The 19,670-nt window shown below is 37.9% G+C and overlaps 2 protein-coding genes across 5 annotated transcripts in view; one reads left to right on the plus strand and one right to left on the minus strand.

Moving 5' to 3' along the window:
• Positions 1-19,670, minus strand: part of LOC146471294 (uncharacterized) — a 130,782-nt gene that overhangs the window by 20,756 nt on the left and 90,356 nt on the right. For 2 of the 4 annotated variants that reach the window (XM_085120978.1, XM_085120977.1), the window contains exons 95-114: positions 19,407-19,520; positions 18,911-19,033; positions 17,449-17,571; positions 11,973-12,092; positions 10,888-11,010; positions 10,518-10,634; positions 10,329-10,448; positions 9,954-10,076; positions 9,525-9,647; positions 9,267-9,389; positions 8,763-8,885; positions 8,333-8,449; positions 8,102-8,221; positions 7,381-7,503; positions 7,072-7,191; positions 6,701-6,820; positions 6,395-6,517; positions 6,059-6,178; positions 5,874-5,948; positions 4,672-4,716 (exon numbers count right to left, since the gene is read on the minus strand). In XM_085120978.1, coding sequence (XP_084977104.1) covers positions 4,672-4,716; positions 5,874-5,948; positions 6,059-6,178; positions 6,395-6,517; positions 6,701-6,820; positions 7,072-7,191; positions 7,381-7,503; positions 8,102-8,221; positions 8,333-8,449; positions 8,763-8,885; positions 9,267-9,389; positions 9,525-9,647; positions 9,954-10,076; positions 10,329-10,448; positions 10,518-10,634; positions 10,888-11,010; positions 11,973-12,092; positions 17,449-17,571; positions 18,911-19,033; positions 19,407-19,520 — 2,295 coding nt within the window. The remainder of the gene's footprint in view (positions 1-4,671; positions 4,717-5,873; positions 5,949-6,058; positions 6,179-6,394; positions 6,518-6,700; positions 6,821-7,071; positions 7,192-7,380; positions 7,504-8,101; positions 8,222-8,332; positions 8,450-8,762; positions 8,886-9,266; positions 9,390-9,524; positions 9,648-9,953; positions 10,077-10,328; positions 10,449-10,517; positions 10,635-10,887; positions 11,011-11,972; positions 12,093-17,448; positions 17,572-18,910; positions 19,034-19,406; positions 19,521-19,670) is intronic. The other 2 variants (XM_085120979.1, XM_085120980.1) reach the window with 2 other exon arrangements.
• On the plus strand, positions 4,738-5,850 carry LOC146471295 (uncharacterized). The gene has a single exon (XM_085120998.1). The coding sequence runs from the start codon at positions 4,897-4,899 to the stop codon at positions 5,653-5,655; it is 759 nt and encodes a 252-aa protein (XP_084977124.1). The 5' UTR covers positions 4,738-4,896; the 3' UTR covers positions 5,656-5,850.

Below are 19,670 nucleotides of genomic sequence, written 5' to 3' on the forward strand. Positions count from 1 at the left end.
AGCATGAATGGTTCCAGAAATAGTTTTAAGGTGAATGAAGGGGCCAAAAACCATTGCTCCAACGCGTTTCTTAACTTCTTTAATGTCAAATATCCGATGCGGTAAACGTTACGATAAACGATGCGAAAGCAATATTCGATACGGTTGCTAGAGAAATAAACAAGGAAAATACAAGTTACTACAGCAAAAGGACGAACCAAAACACAATAATATTGAAATAATAAACTAAGCAGAAATGACGAGCCAAAAATAATACTTACAAACGTTATATGGCCTTTGAAACGGACAAACGAAGCGATGTAGGAAAAAACGCAAAACCTTAAAACTGTATCCTCCAAAGCACAAACGAGAATGAATAAAAAGCAAAGACACGAATTTATACTAATGAACTAAGGAACAATAGACAAAGTTATGCAGAAAAAACTAACAGAATAATAATGAAAAACGACATGCAAGCGTGACACACAAAAAATGTTCCAAAACAAAAGAGTTCATTCATGAAGAATGCCGCCGCAACAGTGAAATTTGTTTTGTAAAAATGAAGCGTCTCTCATCCTAGAGGGGAACATCTCCTCGACGGAATTTTACAGGATGTACATTTACTTGGAAAGAAGTGGTTTCCAGCTGATGTAAAATAGCAAACACGAGGAAGAGTTTTTCATCCAATTTTCTCACTCATTGATAATTAATCAAGAGAAAACAAAGAAAATCACTACTGTGACCGTGGTTTGGATATGTGTTCCTAATTATCATAAGATTTTGCCAACTTTAGCCTTGAATTTCTACAAGGGTTATTGATCATTTGAGAAGCCATATCAAACACTCCAAAGCGTGTTTTATGAGGTATCTAAACACCTTTAACTCGTGAATGCGCGCATGCGCAATGAACGAGTTATTGTAAATGTGGGTTGAATTTCACTCGCTTGCTCGCTTGATCAGCTGTAAACGTTATATTAATTCAATCGGAATTTAATCAAAATCATAAATTATTCATGAGTCTACGTAATTATAGTGCATGTATTTACTATCAGCCGCCATCACGGGACAAAAATCAACTCAACGAATAACTTATTCTTAAAAGAAAACATTTGCAGGTGTGTTGTCTGCTAACTCCTTCCATTGACCGAAAGTAAAGTGAAACTAAGGGACAACTTCTTATTTTGGTGACTGAGGCCCGGTTCATACGTCGAACTTTACATGAGCCGAACCTAATACCTATTAAGGTCGACCCAAATAATTAAGTTCGGCAGTTGATTCAGACGTCGAACCTAACTGAAGTCGAACTTAATTAAAGCTAAAGTGAGAAAGTAGATTTTCGTGGTCAGCGGCTGTTGTTTTTACTCAACAAGATTCAAAATGGCGGGAAAGATGAATTCTGACATGGAAGAGCTTGTTTGGTAAAATAATAAAGACAGGCCAAACACGGCTCCTACTGGTCGAGATAGGAAGAATATAACCTTCAAAGCTAATTTGCTCTTACTAGAACGTCTTTCAAAGATCTCCCTTTTCTGTACGAAAGTAAGGAAGGGTCTTTGTAGATCTCCCTTAGCAGAGGCAGATTTTCTATCAAGTGTCATTTACGAGGAGCCATAATCAGGGATGGAGACCGTAACGAGATGCCATTTTGACTTGTGGGCCTGTCCCCATGTGTTGTACCAAAAAAGATCTATTTTTAGAAAAAAATTGCGCCATACGCGCGTGCGCGCACGCGTGTAAACGGCCAGGATCGCGCGTGGAGAAATTGAAATTTTTTTCTACCCGTTCAAAATGGCGTCCAAATTTTAAAATTCTGCAAGGGAATATCTCCTCAGTGCCCACATTTAAGGAATTAGACTCTCACAAAGAAAAGCTAGCAATTGAAAGAAGACGGGAAAAGTTGGAATAAGCGGCCTATTGATTACATGACTCTCACAGTAAAGTCAAAAAGGTGCCAAAACGATGGCGCTGCGTGCGTTGCTACTGTTGAATGAATGAAAAAAGCTTACACTCTACGGACATGTACTCAGACAGGTAACGACTTTTTTATCTTTAGTGAATTTTTTCTCAGCTGCTTTCCGTCTCACATATAAGGTAGTAGCCCCACGCAAATTTGCGTGTATTCACGTAGGTTTATGACGTGGGGGGGGGGGGGGGGGGAGGAGCAATTTTTTTTTAAAAATAGATTTTTTTGGTACAACTCATGGGACGCGTGAAACCCACGCTTACGGTCTCCATCCCTGATTATGGCTCCTGTATTTACTTACCTGAATTGTTTTAGGTTAGGTACATAAGGGCGATATTCCATAACAAACCTCAAAATGTTTCTGCGGGTTTTTAGTTTGTTTTGTAGTGCCGACATTCTTTCGCCGAGGTTGACTTCTGAAAGAGTTTTGCTATAAGGTTATCGAGGTATCCTCTGAAGCGTAATCTTTGTTTGAATAGAGTAATGTTTTCTTCAAATGTTGTTTTTGAAGATTTTGTTCTGAGAAGTCTTGACGCTTCGCCTTTGATATAGCCTGTATTGGAAAGTTTCTGTCGGGCGGGTTTGAAGTGCGGGTGCACTTCAAGAATAGATTCTTTTTTTTATTTTTTAATCTTTCGCGTATCAGACAAGTGTATTCAGTTGTTTCGAAACAAGAAGAACAAGCACATTCCTCTTTTCCCGCCATCTTGTTCAGAATGAATTCCTTTGCGCACATGCCAAGTCGATGGAATACACAGACCTCTGGGATAGATATAATTTATATAATTTATACGTAATGTATGCATTTGGTTCGGCACATGAAAAGTTCGACGTCTGAATCAAAGTCGAACTTTTGCCGTTCTATTCGACTGGCGCAGTCGAATAGAACGGCGGGTCGACCCAAATACAAATATGTCGATCCTTACTGATTCATACGTCGATCCTTACATGCGCCGAATCAAATGATTAGGTTCGGCTCATGTAAAGTTCGACGTATGAACCGGGCCTGAAAGCGCCGCGTTGAAAGTCGCTCAACGTTTGTTTATAGGTACAGCTAAAAGAACCGACATTGTTGGTACAATTAGCGTTTTTATCACACAGATTGGAATCCGCAGAAGACTCGTTGATATCTGAAGATACAGGAAAAATACATTTGTAAAACAGGTTAATCAAACAAACAAAGAACGTTTAAGCTACTTGGAACCTTAAATCTATCTAGACCCGGCTTTGTTTCTCTCTTCTGGGGCCGGGGGGAATCCGCCCCCCTCCATAACTTCGCAGGTATAAAAGCTGTGACAGTAAGATTTGGAGGATAGTTCGTCACAAGGACTGGAATTCGCAGAACACTCATTGATTTCTGATGAGGTTTGAAGAGCGAAATGATAATGCTTAACCACTTGATGTAAAAAACAAACAAACAAAACAAAAAGTTTGTTATTGATACATCCAGCGTTTTCATCACACGTATCCGAGGGGAGACATTCGTTAATATCTGATCGAAAAACAGAAGACCAATTTGACTTTACAATCACTCGTACGTTAATTCTACGAAACGGGGTCTCCTCAAATTAAACCCAATGTTTCACATTAGCCGGCCAGTAGGTGATCTCTTTTAATGGTTTAAGATCACTCACAGTGGCTTCCAGCACTCTCCTGCCATTATAATTTGATCGACCATTACTACCACTCTTTGTCAGCAGATGCTACAATAATGGTAGTTCTCCACTTAAAACGTTACCATGGCAACAATATAACCTAGTAAAAATAGGCCTAATTTTCGCTTTAGGTGAATATGTGTTATGTGTGTGTGGTTTTTTTTTACAATCGAATTGTAACCAGCATGCAAACACGTAACTTTTTGTAAATCGAAAAAGAAGTACGAAGGGATTCAGAGCTACCTAAACTTAAGGTTGAGGTTGAGAAAAACAAGTATAATTTGTTCACCAATAATATATAAAATATTTGTTTGATACCGTTATTATTGCATCAACTGGGAAAGAGTGGTAGTATTCATCCGCCAAAGTTTAAGTGCTGGATAACGGAGCTAACCTCCTTGAAGTCTGCTTTTGAAAGCTAGGCTCGGTGTTGGCCTAGTGCACGCGAATCAAACTCATTGTTGCATATGAGACTATGCATCAGGCCTTGCATTTAACTTTTTTTTCTTGACATGAAACTGTATAAAAAAAGGCGCCTTCGTAAATACAAGGCAGTGTGTGCGATTGTGTCTGCACCAAATGGTTACAGCACCGCAGCCGGACCAAAATTTTTACCGAGGCAACGACGAAAAGGGGAAAATATGGAAGATCAGGACAACAGTTGGTGTACGGGGCAACTGACTTAGCTGCTTCTTTATGGCAAAGGGGTCTGGATTACCAAAAACTAGCCTATTTTTCGCCAAATTTTCGATGGAGTTGACAACTCGCAGTTTACCTGTGAATTTTTGTTACACATGTGTTCTTTATTTCATCAACAAGAAAGGAGGAAATACACATGCTGTCGTCCAGATCAGATTGAAGGGACAGTTGAAGTTCTTGAAGGTTTATGTGCGAAATCAAAGGTTTTTCAAAGTTTTGAAGCACGAGTTTGCGAGATTAAATCTTCTGTGTGAAGGCGCCTTTACGGTCGGAAATGACCTTCTAGTCCCCCAGCAGCCTGTTCTTCTTCAAATAAACGAGCCATTGGATTATCTTTTTCATGCGAGAGAAAGCTGCAGTATTTTCATAGGTTACCTGTGCAAATTTGTCCATCTCCTTCAAACCCCGGAGCACAGCATACTCGTTAGAAAGTTGCGTAATCAGTGTAAATTACCAGCTAGTATCATCAACTGGATTATAGATTTTTTATCAGACAGGTCCCAGCGGATTAAATTTACATCAGAGTGTTTTTCTGAATGGGGCCCAGTCCCCGCCGGTGTACCACAGGGTACTAAACTAGGCCCGTGGTTGTTCGTCCTAATGATTAACGACCTTGATACGAACGCGCAGCAATGGAAATATGTGGACGACACAACGGTGTCTGAAGTAGTAGTAAAAGGCGGAGAAAGTCACGTGCAAGCAATAGCTAACAGAGTAATAAAGTGGTCCCACGAGAACAGGGTTCAATTAAACGCCGATAAGTGTAAAGAACTCAGGATCTCCTTTGCTAAGGAGCAAAGAGCCTTTGATCCCGTTATCATAGAAGGGAAGGAGGTAGAATTAGTTACTAGTACTAAGCTACTAGGCCTTACAATAGCGAACGATCTAACATGGAACGTCCATGTAACTGAGATAACCAAAAAGGCTAGCAAGAGACTCTATTTCCTAACTCAGTTAAAAAGAGCGGGAGTTCCGAAACAAGATCTAGCAATGTTCTATGTATCGTGCGTGAGATCTGTTATAGATTATGCAGCACCTGTCTTTTTCAACGGTCTCCCCAAGTACTTAAAGAACGAGCTGGTACGGCTCGAGAAAAGAGCAATGTCAATTATAACATCAGGAAAGTGCAACTCGGCAATAGAGGTGGGGGTAACACCCATTTTGGATCATCATTACGGTCTATGCAACAAACTTTTTGATAACATTGTTAGTGATCCAAACCATAAATTGAAAGCGCTCCTTCCTCCAGGTTATGACAACTCACGCTATAACCTAAGACGACAGCGCCATTTTAATATACCGAAGCTTTTTACAAACAGAACCAAAAACACTTTTATATATGCGATGTCGAGGCTGTAGTTTTACCCCATATACTTTATAAGTTAACATATTTTAATATAAATACTTTATATAGAATTTTTAACACTGTAATCAGTTTTTTATTTATTATCAAGGATTCATCTGTAATTTTTTAAAGTATCATAAAACATTTGTAAATAATTGCGCAATTCAGCCTTTGGCTGCGATGCAGTTTTAATAAACTATCTATCTATCTATCTATCTATCTATCCAGGAACACTCGTATGAACCCTCAGTGTTCAAACACGCTGCATTGTCATCACAAGGCGAACTGGTTAAACATTCGTCGATATCTAAAGACACCATTAAAATAAATTTTAAACATAGCTTTTAAAGATTGTGTTCCATTCTTTGGACATTTCCTAAAAGTTTTAAAAGGAGTGTGACATAAAAAAAAAACTACCTGAGCAGTTGGATCCATTTCCAGTAAATCCCTCTCTACATGAACAGGTGTAAGATCCGTTCGTGTTAATACAGTCAGCGTTTTCATCGCAAATGTCTAAGGTTTTACACTCATCGATATCTGGCAAAATATAATGAAGAACGCTTTTAAGGAAAATACACTACGGTAAAATCACAAACCAAAACTATTCTTCAACTTTGGCACACCAAAAACTTCGACAGCAGCTAACATCACCAACAACAGCGGCGACAACAAAAACATTGAAAACGAAATAAAAAATAAGTAAATAAGTAAATTGTTTAACAATTAAACATTTATTTCCACAATGTAATTTACCAAGACAATCTCTTCCATCTCCTGTGAAGCCATCTTTGCAAATACAAGTGTACGATCCATCGTTGTTAAAGCACTCAGCGTTTTCGCCACACGGGCTTCCATTCTTTGAACATTCATCAACGTCTGAAAGAAAACAAATAGTTGTATCCTTAAATAGCCCTCCCTGAAAATGAAAATGGTTGCAAACCAACGACTGAAAACTTACAACACGCATAGCCCAAGCTGCGTGAGTCGAGGTATTACTATGGTAAGTGTAAAATGTTAAAAACCAACAGTATGAGACAACCGCGACATAAAAATACACACCTCTACATGTTGATCCATTTCCAGTAAATCCCTGTCTACACGAACATGTAAAAGATCCGTTGGTATTGATGCAGTCAGCGTTTTCATCACAAGTGTCAGAAATAAGACACTCATTGACATCTGTCCAGGGAAATGATTGCGCTATTAAACTTAATTCTTCGACATATTTAGAATAATATGCTAGCTAGCTGCAATTTTCATTGCAACTGGATTCCAACAACAAGGTTAAAAAATATATCGAAAACGGTAATCTAATATTCAAGTAAAGAAACCAAGGGAATAAAAAAAATAAAAACAACGACGAAGACAACAGCATAACGTTTCACACCCATTTTGTGGGTGTAAAGTGTTAAAATGACAAGTAAGATGACCTGTACAAGAAGATCCATTTCCAGTGAATCCTTGTTTGCAAGTACATGTGTAAGATCCGTTAGTGTTGACGCAGTCAGCGTTGTCATCACAAGTGTCTTTGATGAGACACTCGTTTATATCTGACAAAATAATTTAAAACAGCTCTATAACGTGCGACACTAACAAAGAGGACGAAACAAACAAACACACAGAATTTATGTTAAACCAAACCAAGTAAAAATAACAACAACAACCAACTGTAACAACAACGACAGCTCCTACAACAACGCTTTACTACAAAAACTGAAAATGTTTCAAGGTTAATTTACCAAGACAAACTGTCCCATTTCCCGTGAAGCCATCTTTGCAAATACATGTGAACGATCCGTCGTTGTTAAAACACTTGGCGTTTTCAGAACACGGACTTCCGTTCTTTGAACACTCGTCGATATCTGGGAAATAATAAAACATTATATCTATGCCACTGCATGATATTAGCATTATAAACGAAATAAAGGGAGATGTAAAGAATCCCATCTGGGGCTCAGATTTTTTCTGTGTCCTCTTATGGTCGATTCTTTCCATCTCCCTTTATTTCCTTTATTTTTATATCTACTTGATTTATTCCTTTTTTTTATTTTTTAGAAATAACACTTTCTTATGGCACCATAAAAAAAATAGACAGATAAACAAACAAATAACAAAAGGTACCATAGCAATATTGTGCTTAAAGAACAGTTATCATTCAATTGGTCAAGGATTCCTAACTCAACTTTTAGGAACCATGCTCTATAGGAAGTAACATTGCGACGGTAACAATTAGTCTACTTCATATCTTTCATTTGAGTGGTTGGGTATTCGACTCTGTAGTCTAAAGTGCCTTAAACTATGCAGTCTTACCAGATATTATCATGAATAGGTTAGGACGAATGGTTACACCTATTTCTCCCGAAAGTCAAAAGTTACAAGCGCCTTGCATAGTTTAAGCCATGACTATGGGACGAAAGCGTTAACCAGCAAGTTCAAGGACAATCGAATTCACATGACCACCTGCGCAACTAGATCCATTTCCAGTGAATCCATGTCTGCACATGCACGCGTAAGATCCGTTCGTGTTGGTACAGTCAGCGTTTTCATCGCACGAGTCAGAGGCCAGACATTCATCAATATCTGATGTGAAACAAAAATTGCGAAGAATCGAACTTTAATTTGCTTTAGTGAAAAGTGGTTTGTTAAATCAACGGCAGAAGGAATTCAATAAAATGCTTTTATGCAGATTACCTGTGCATGTTTTCCCATCTCCTTCAAACCCTGGACCGCAGGAACACTCGTATGAACCGTCTGTGTTCAAACACGCTGCATTGTCATCGCAAGGACTGGCTAAGCATTCATCAATGTCTGGCAAAAACAAAAACACGTTTTGTGTCACAACAAGCAGCTCCCTCAATGTCATCTATTTGTAAACTTATGACCGTAGACATCGTTAGCCTCATCTCCTGTGTTCCGTTGACTTCCAGACAAGGTTTTAACAAAAAATGTGGCCAATTAGCGAATTTACCAACATCAGCTACTTTATTGACGAAATACAATGTCGCGACTCCAATTTCGTCAAGACCTATTTCATTAAAGAAACACATACAAACTGAGCGGACTATGCAAACGGAGTATCAAGACGGAAAAGATTAAAATCAAAGAAATTAAAAATCCATACCAGTACAAGTAGATCCATTTCCCGTAAATCCCTGCTTGCAAGCACATGCATATGATCCGTTGGTGTTGATGCAGGCAGCGTTTGCATTGCACGGGTTCGAATCTGCAGAACACTCGTCAATATCTAAGGAAAAAAGTATTAGTGTTTTTTTACAAAGTAAGTTTTTCTGAGTTTGTTCGATGCACACAGGAATCACGAAGGAAAAAAGAAGGAAGGAAAAAGAAAGAAGGAAAAAAAGCATCAATATCTGAGGAAAACAATATTTAGTTGATTAAAAAAATAGCAAACTTTAAGACTTGAAGACAACTAAGAGTTTTCGGGATTTTTGTTTTCTTCGATGTACCAAGAAGAAAGAGGACGGAAAAAAGGAGTGAAGAAATAAACAAAACAAACAACAACACCAAAAAACAAACAAAACGCAAACATGTATACAAACTAACATACACACGAAATGGAAGGAAAAACAGAAACAGCCAGACAAATGCTTTTCAAGGTATAATTTACCAAGACAAACTGTTCCATTTCCCGTGAAGCCATCTTTGCAAATACAAGAGTAGGATCCCTCGTTGTTCAGGCAGTCCGCATTGCCGTCACATGGGCTTCCATTCTTTGAGCACTCGTCAATGTCTAAAACAAACAAATTAATAATACATTATTCAAAACCAAACAAAGCTGATCAAGACACAATTTGTACAATGCCGGACTATGCAAACGAAGTATTAAGAGCAAAAACGGTAAAATCAAATAAATTAAAATAAGTACCAGTGCAAGCGGAACCATTTCCAGTGAATCCCCGCCTGCAGGTACATGTAAATGACCCGTTGGTGTTCATACAGTCAGCGTTTTCATCACAAGGATTGGAATCCGCAGAACACTCATCAATATCTAAGGAAAAAACAGTTTTTGTTTACTTTACGAAGCAGGCAACCACAGTTCATATTATTGTTCCGATGTACACAGAAAGGAGGATGGAAGGAAGGAAGGAGGGTAAGGGGGGGGGGGGGGGGGAGAGGAAAGGGGGAAGGAGGTGAGGTAGAAAGGGAGGGAGGAAGGGAGGAGAGAACAAACAAACAAACAAAAACAACAAACCTTGCAAACATATACATCCGAATGACCAACTAACAGGCAAATCAAATTACGCCAGCAACGTACAACAACAGTCATACAAATATTTTTCAAGGTATAATTTACCAAGACAAACTGTTCCATTTCCTGTGAATCCATCTTTACAAATACAAGAGTAGGATCCATCGTTGTTAAAACATTCCGCGTTGTCGTCACATGGGCCTCCATTCTTAGAACACTCGTCAATGTCTGAACCAAACAGATAATTACGTCATTAACATAACACACTGCTTGCAATTGTTCGACCAAAGTATCTACGTAGTGACGTTAATTTTGAGTTTACTGCTTGGACCATGCTGTAAGACTCAAAAGACTAGTCCTTCCGATTTTGTAATGAGTATCCAATCAAATCAATGAAACCAACCAACTAACAAACATTAAAATTTACCCCTCGATAGGTTTAATACATAACTACGTAAAATTATTAAAATAGATAACAACCTATGCAAGTGGATTCATTTCCAGTGAATCCCTGTCTGCAAGTGCATGTGTAAGATCCGTTGACGTTGATGCAGTTCGCGTTTTCATCACACGGGTCCAAGGCTTGACACTCATCGATATCTGACAAAAAACACACAAACTTTCACTTTTGGCACACGTTGTAAGACCAGCATTTAAGTGTCTAATTACCAGTGCAAGTTTGACCATCTCCTTCAAATCCCGGAGCACAGGAACACTCGTACGAGCCGTCTGTGTTCAGACAGGCTGCATTGTCATCGCAAGGACTGGCTAAGCATTCGTCGATATCTGAATACAGAAATTCAAAACAGAATACCTGAGGTCTAAATTTTTCCTCGATAAGAAAGCAGGTAAGGTGTATATAGTAAATAACACGTAACAAAAGTAGTGAAAAGACAATTTTAAAACGCTGGACTATACAAACGAACTATTAAGGGGTTTTCGACGGCAAAAAAAGCAGATATAGTAAAAAGAAGTAAACAAACAAACAAAAACTGCAGCGATAACGCCATACAAATAACTTCATAATGGAGGGGTTTACCAAGACAAAGTGTTCCATTTCCCGTGAAGCCAACTTTGCAAATGCAAGTGTACGATCCATCATTATTAAAACACTCCGCGTTTTCGTCACATGGGCTTCCATCCTTTGAACACTCGTCAATGTCTGAAATTAAAGAAACCGTTGTAACATTAAAGAAGCTCGCTCCACAAAGACAACATTCATTGTTGCCAATGGATATAAAAATCATACGAGCCAATATCACCAGATACGTTTAAGAGCTTTCAGAATGACTATCGCACAAAGAGGTGCGGTTTTTGAGCCGCTTCCGTCTTCCAGGTGATAGATTCAAGAGGCCCTCCTAAGGTTGAGATTTATCATAAGTCCTGAGTCTTGACAGTAGTCTATTGACATGCTATAACAAACGATGCCTTCGATACATCTTAACTCAGGAGAGCCTCGTAAATCTGGCCCCAGGTCTGCAAATGGGCTGGAATCTCTGAGAACCGGTCCGCAAAAGTGTACTGGAAAAACACATATTTAGTTCTGAAAAAAGAGCAGAGTTTGGAAAACGAGACGACACATCTCCACCAAAAATTCCAACGTGTACTCACTCCCGGAAATTTCATATACGCGGATCTTTTCTTGCATACTTTAGCCTCTTCAACATACATTAGAATAAAAAACAAAACTATAGCTACAAATCCTCGGAAAATTTGAGTGTGGTATTTAAAATGGTTTTTGAGAAATGAACGTTAACAGTGTCAAGATTTTACAAAGAATGTATCAGTGTGGCTGGCTGGCAACTCCTGACTCCAAGCCATAAACCTTTGTAAATTTCGCAGTTTTTGAAAGCTAATTTTTCTAAGAATACTCAACATTTCACAATAATATTTACACTGACTATCACGGGTGGCATGTTCTTTTAGTTTAGGGTGTCCATTTGGTTACCGCCAGATGTCTGACATATCAGCGTTAATGAGGCAGAAGGTGAACTATGACGACAGCAAAGATTCTCCTATATAGAGTTCAAAGGTTACACCTCATTACAATACTTGATGGTGCGCTTGGGTGGCAAAAGGTTAAAAATAAAACACAGCAATTTATGAGGAAGTTAGGATAAATACCTCTACATGTAGACCCATTTCCAGTGAATCCCTGTCTGCAAGTACATACGTAAGATCCATTGGTGTTGATGCAGTCAGCGTTTTCATCACACAAGCCGGTGATCAGACACTCATCGATATCTTTTGAGAAACGAAACAGAAATTCGACAGTGAGTAAAGCCTTCCAAAAGAAACAAAATATGATTCCTATGTTATGCTCCACTGGGCTTAAACTAAAGTTGTATTAATCTATTTGAAACAAGGTGTTGGTCTGATCTACGCACGAAACAATTTCTCTCGCATTTTACTGTCTAAATAGACCTTGACATGATTCAATACCGTTCGACATTTAACGATATGATTTTGCTGTCCCCTTGCCAAAATCGTAAAATCGAGGTTCCACTGTAGTGCTAAAATAACTTAGTTACCAAGTTGTTGGTTGTTCCTTGATATGTTAGAAGCTATGACAGAAGATTTTCGGTATGTTTTATAATATAGTTTCACAGACCGGTGCTAATGTTGAAAGTGCCTTTTCTCATTTCATGATAGAGTACCACGCTTGCCATGATTGGCTGAAAACCAACATATTCCCAGGGTCTCTCTGACAACGAAATTATTCAAAAGCCATGTAATTGAAATCTTTATAAGTTTTCTGTGCGTTATATAGGAATATAAATAAAAATAAGTGTAAAAATATTTTTATATAGGAATATAAATAAAGTATTTTGAAATGTTTGTATAGAGTTAATGGAAACAAGATTTCGAATAAAAATGGAAGAACTCGAAAGGGCAGTAGGTACGGTAACTCAAAGGTTTTCGATTTCCTAAACTTCTACCAGTGTTTGTATAAACTACGCTACACGAGACGAAAAAAAAAAACTTGTTTTGTGAGAAATAAGATATTGTTTGGAACCTTTTCCTTTTCGTATAACAAAAATTCATTTCGTGGTTTCAAAAGCTGTGTGACAACACTTGTGAACAGGTGTGACTCGTGTTTTAAAGCAACTATTGGTGTCAGGTTTTTTTTTTCCAGTTGTCATAGTTACCGGAAAAAACGTTCTCTATTCATGAAACTTTGGAAGGTTTTCCTTTCCACGCGCGCACTAATTCGTGGAAATAAAAGTAGATATCTTGTATATAGTTTTCTATTTTGTTATTTTCAAGGGACACAGAAAATTTCGAAAATGTAGCTAGTGGAAAAATGATGATTATGAAAACACGATTCTTAAAAATTCAATTTTCGTATTTAATTTGAAATTCCTGTTAAGGCTCTCTTTAGAGCGATTTTCAAAGAAAGAAAGTCCATTTCCTGGTTTCAGAAACTCTGTGACAACACTTGTGAACAGGTGTAACACGCGTATTAAAAGCATGTATTGGTCTCAGTGTTTTTTCCAGTTGTCATAGTTACCGGAAATAACGTTCTCTATTCATGATTCTTGAGCAGGTTTTCCTTTCCACAAGCGCGCGTGGTTGGTCGAAATAAAAATAGATATCTTGTATAGAGCTTTCCATTTTATCTTATCATGTCATGGGACACAAAACATTTTGAAAATTTGGCTAGCAGAAAAATTATGATTATGAAAACACGATTCTTAAAAATTCAATTTCCTTATTTAATTTGAAATTCCTGTTAAGGCTTTCATTAGTGCGATTTTCATTGTCGGCATTGGAAAACGAACAACCAAACAAACGAATAATAATAATAATAATAATAATAATAATAATAATAATAATAATAATAATAATAATAATAATAATAATAATAATAATAATAAATAATAATAATAATAATAATAATAATAAACTCGTAGGTGGAGAATTGTTCTTCAAGTAAATTATTCATGAAGGAATCGATAACTAACAGACAACGTCTTCGGTGAGAATGTAAAGCAAAATACGACTTTTCATCTTGAAGAATAAAAAGTCAATTTAAGACATATATTAATAAGGGGGACATACTTATTTCATAAACCCTTACAAAAAACGATTTGAAGAGATAGGTCTGTAAAATAAAAGACAAATCCGCTAAATGCAAAAGTGTGAAGCAAACTAGATTAAATTAAAAATTCATTTCAGAAGACCAAGTTTTAGCATTGAAATACACAATTAAGGTAACACACCTCGGGAAAAATACTTTAAATCAAAGACACAAACAAAGGATATAATATAATCATCAAGGCGCGAGCTGTATTCCGGAATACGAATACACGGTATTCATGTTCTGTGGGGATCTGTTCTATTTTCCGTTTAATAGGATCGGTTCATTCTAACCCTGATAGCAGAATAAACGGAATACAGTTTACTCAAAATACGAGGAATTGTGTTCTTTAGGAAAGGTTTTCAGGTTAATGGAAAGGGGCGAAATGGTGAAATGAAAGGCTTGCTTATGCGGACGTTAAGCGGATATATTGAGGATATTTAGAGGCGTGCTCCATGCAGACAAGACAGATGGTTGTTCGCTCTAGAGGTTAATACCATGTTGAAAGATATGAATTTCACCGCTGATTGCCATTTTCAAAATTCCTACCACGTTGAAGAGGTGTCTGTTTTCATCCTTTCTACCACAAAAGCCTACAGCCCGAGCTTGTTGATCCTTTTCTGTGCTGTAAACATTGCGGCCACCGTCCTGTCGCTATTTGGAAACGCGGTAGTATTTTTGACTGTTGCTTGCTCGTCCGAGCTTCACATCACCTCTAACATTGGCTTGGCGAGTTTTGCGCTGGCGAATTTCTTCGAAGGTTTGTTTATCCATGGCCTCTCCGTTGTCGTGAGCGTAGTTACCCTACAAGGAGGGTGTTCTTTGTCAGGTATTACCAGGTTCTTACCCCTTTATCTGGCAAACGTATCCGTGTACAGCTCATTGCTGAATCTAGCATTAGTGACTCTTGAGCGATACATCGGAGTGATGTATTCCCTCCGTTATCGCGCGATATTACACCAGCAACGCTTCGTAAAAGTAATCGCCGCCGTTTGGATCACCAGTTTCCTGTTGGGCGTTCTAAACTTGGTTGACACCGCTGCCGAGATATCTCGAAATACTATGACAGTTGTATTTTCCCTATCTCTCACTGCAGCATTCTGCTGTAGTGTAAAAATATATCGCGTTTCGAAAAGACAACGTCAGCAAGTTGCGGCACAAGCCTCGGCGATTCGCCGAACCACAGAGGAAAATCAACAATTAAGATTTCGAGGTGCGAGAACAATGTTTTATATTCTTGTGACCCTTGTCATTTGTTTTGTCCCAGCTTTGATGGTCAGGATTTTGTTGAAAGCTTCTGCAGAAGCCAAAAATTTCACAAGTTTGACTCTTGCAAGACCGTGGGCAGCAGTATTTTTCGGAATGTACACTTGCGTAAGCCCATACGTTTACTTTTTCAGAAGCCAGGAGCTTCGTAGATACAGCAAGAAACTCCTTCGTCGTGCATTAGGACATTTAACGCTCCAGTTTTTTAGTTCCAGGTAAAGCGTGCAACTGTTACAAAATCTAAATAAGGTAGAAACTGCATTGTAAAGGAACCCACAGTCTGATGGATAAATCTTTCAGTCCGTGACACACACATACTAGGAAAAAGAAAATCCGAGTTCTCCCAACAGAAGCGGAACTTATGAACTTCCGATGACTAGTTCGAATGCTCTTCAGTCCACCGAGATACAGGAGACTGCCACTGGGTTAAACTATATTCGTGGGCCAAACATCCTGTATACTGCCAGGTTTTGACTGTCGATGAGTGGTATACGTGAAAGAAATGTGGTTATGTTTTTAGCTTAGTGAATCTTCGTTGACGAACTCTGTGCGATTACGTAGCGTTACATATAAAATCAAGGGAAAAGACTAATATAAGCGGAAAAACGTAAAAAAAACTGTAGATCTTCAAGTAAAGTAATGATCTCAACAAAATGTCCGTTGAAAAAGAAGGATGAGAGCACGCTTTGAATTCATACTAAAGCATACTGAACTGTTCTCAGAAAAAAAAAATGAATTTGCCTCAAAATTTCATACATCACCACAGCAATATAAGACCTCGAACTTTAATTCGTTCACCAGGGTTTCTTCCGAAATTGGGACAATTTTATCAATAACGGTCGTAGAAAAAGACGCATGTTGTTTGAGTCAGTTGTCAATGCTTTGATGGTTGATTGACAACTGAAGGTGAGAATGGCCAGGTCAGGCCCCTTTTATACCTGAATTTCCTGTTTAAAAAATCTGCCTATGTGAACGCTGCCTTAGGAAGGCACCTTCTAAAAGTGCCACGGTAAAAATAGTAAATTGTTCTTAAGTTTCAACGTGGAAATAGAATGCCTATTACAATGAATTTGAATCACTGGAGAGCACTGCCTCTGCACTGACTGAGAGCGCACAGGAAGCTAGTGACATCCGTTATCACAGGCTTCTAGAATTCAATAACTCTTATACGCGTAGTTTACAAACTGTAGCCCTTGATTTTACAAGAGGATGCAAAAGGAGTTCAACAAATTTTTTTTTCTCAAACTCATTACTAATTCATGAGAGAAGAAAACGAAATCTTTATCTTCATAAAATTTAGTGACACCTCGAAGTTGCTTTAAAAAAATCGGATGCGCCTGTTTTTTTTATTTTTTTCATACCACTTCTCGGTGTATGAAAATCGGATAAGACAAATGCTTATTGCATTGGTTTTTATATTCTTTACTGAGCTTGCTTTTTGCCATGCTATTAAACACAACAGCAAAGTTTTCAACTGCGTGTGTTAAACTTTTATTGAGTTGAACGAAGAGGAAGATTGCCACAGTGTATCCTTTGGCCCAGTCATAGGATCCGACAAATTTCAACATTTCTTTGTCATAATGAAATATTTACTTTTCCCGTGTATCAATAACGGAAGACACATTCTTGAAGAACATAATGCATAAATAGACATAAAAAAGAACTAAATCAAGACAATTATTGACAAAAAATAAATCCATATACAAAACGTTTCCTGAAGGTCTCCGCAACACTGACTCCTGAAAATGCGACATAATTCATTTTAACGGAGGACTTCTTAGCACTATACAACACGCAATGCAATCATTTCTTTGTCTTTTAAATTTCTAAGGGATGGGCTAAAAATTTGAAAAAAGACTGGGATAGGAAAGTACGCTTACAAAAATCTACGATATCAATTGCATGATGTTCTTCAAATGTTCCGGGATATCAGTTTTTCGATGTTTTCTTATGCTTTGGCAAAAATAAATAAATAAATAAATGAATGAATGAATGAATGAATGAATGAATGAATGAATGAATGAATGAATGAATGAATGAATGAATGAATGAATGAATGAATGAATGAATGAATAAACAAAACAAAATAAGATATAAAAGTATAAAATATAGAATATAAAAATATACATGATACCATTGGTAGTTCTGTGGTATTAAACCAGCCCGCATTAAAATGAATACTGCACCTCGAGGCATCAGTGTAAAATCAAGAGCTTCACGAGGAAAAGAAAACAATGAAAGCTTTTTGCTAACCTGTGCAGGTGAATTCATTTCCAGTGAATCCTTGTCTGCAAGAACAGGTGTACGAACCATTGGTGTTGATGCAATCAGCGTTTTTATCACACGGACTGGAATCTGAACCACATTCATCGATATCTGATGTAAAATAACATAAAAATATGATGATGCCCGTCCCGTGTATTTTCTTAAAATTTTTACCTTGCAATTGGATTCTTAAATTTTCTCTTTCTTTCATTTTTTTCATTATTCATTTTCGTTTCGTTGTTGATCCTTATTATGGTCAACTCAATCGCCTTTCGGTGACGTCACGCAATTACAGAAAAATACTACCAATAATTTGATTGGTCCTTAGAGCAGTTTTCAGTTGATTCTCGAAAGTAATTTCACTTTTGTTTTACTACAAAGTTCGCGCCATTTTCTCAACCAATGGGAGGCCAAGTCAAAACGCAAGCGTTTTCCCGCGCTTGACGCCAGTCACATGTATTTGCTTCGAATTCTGATTGTCATGAACGTCGCCAGTTTAGCCAGTATTCCGACAGTGAAGTGGTCTATTGGTGAGCACTTCCTTAAAAACAGAAAAGAAGAAATTATGGACCCACGCCAAATGAAAAAGTTAGACGATACACACGTAGGAATAGCCAATATTAATTTTCTATGTAATTCCCGTGGTTTATGGCTTTCTTCTGTTTCAAGAAAGACTGATGGAACTGAACTGAGCGCGATAGGCTATCTTGAATTCTTCGGCTCAAAATCATAAGCGTTGTTTTCCTTTATTTTCTTTTATCCTTTTTGTCATCAATAATGTCCCAAAAATTTGAATGTAACGACGTTTTTCTCATAGAAGCTTGCCAAGGTTAGAGGTCTCAAATTATCTCACTAGTTTTGTGAAACAGTAGAAAGTCTTTGGTTACAGAAGGCTTGGATAGGAAAGGACTGCAACATAAGTACTTGTCGGATACCTATGGCTAGTTAGTACTTGCAAGTTCACTGAAAGACAGAGGCTCACAAAACTAATAACGAAATAAATTTTCCAGTCAACCGACCTCATTGATTCACCGAATTACAACAGAAATAAATGAATAATTTTAGTATAAAATAGCAGAGTTAACCAATAGATTTGCGTATTCGTAATCGCCGATATCTACATTGCTGCTCCAATAATTTCACTGACGTAACACCTGGAAAATCAAATGATCTGGTATATCTTGCCCCGACTAAAATGGCCCTGTCCACTCTGCATTTTTGTACTTGCAAGTCAAGTCACTTACAAGCATTTTTGTACTTGCAAATCTTTGTCTTGCACCCGCTATCATAATAGAGTCAAACAAACTCGATTCAAAGATTTAATTTTTTGATTTAAACCGCTAACACTGTGCTCTTGTTTAACTCACGAACGTATCTGTCTACGTGCCGTTCAGTTAAAGATCCTCAACCCTTGGCGTCACTTCAAAAGCTGTTAAACTAGTACGCTCACCAGAACAAGATTTCCCGTCTCTAGTAAATCCAGTTTTACAAGTGCAGTTGTACGAGCCTTCAGTGTTTCTGCAGTCCGCATTTACGTCACACTTCGCTGACCCGGCAGCACATTCGTTAACGTCTAGGTTAAAAGAGAAAAAATTAATTTGCTGCTATGGACATTTTCCTATTTAAAAAATACCCTGGGATCCGCATGAAGCGACATTCGAGCTGCTGTACGTTACTATACTAACTGTTCGTTAAAAGAAACTCGTCAACTCAGCCCTGTTTTATAAGTCGTGTCAAAACCGTGTCAATCGGGGCTCAATTTTAAGACGACTGCAATATGACAGGGTTCCCGACGCCGAGTTTAAAAGCAATTCCAAAGACTTGTCAGCAGTTGAAAGAATAAACCCATTAATCATCTTGCTAGTGAATCAGCCAGTTTATTTGACAGAATTTAATTCAACAGCCAATCACAAGTTGGGCAAACAAGGCAAAAAAATGGGATGTACCTAAGCAGACGTCGACAAGGCGCGCAAATCCAGCTCTGCAAGTGCATTGGTATTTTCCGTCAACTTCCAAACATTCCTCTGTTTCAGAACAAGGCCTGACACAAACACCTAGAGCTAAGAGAATAATCAAAACAAATTACATCTCCCGAGATTATTCGCCTTTATCATTGATTCTTTGATTCTTATTTAAGGCGGGTAAGTGAGGGAAGGGGGTTAGGGTAGGCGATGAAGGGGAGAGTAGCAAGCATTATTTTGGGGGTACTG

The sequence above is a fragment of the Pavona decussata genome, unplaced genomic scaffold, assembly GCF_977016875.1.
Source record: "Pavona decussata unplaced genomic scaffold, jaPavDecu1.1 SCAFFOLD_105, whole genome shotgun sequence".
In the NCBI taxonomy this organism is placed as follows: domain Eukaryota; kingdom Metazoa; phylum Cnidaria; class Anthozoa; order Scleractinia; family Agariciidae; genus Pavona; species Pavona decussata.

Coding starts and splice junctions, on each gene's coding strand:
- LOC146471295 (XM_085120998.1), top strand. CDS start 4,897: ATGATTAACGACCTTGATACGAACGCGCAGCAATGGAAATATGTGGAC.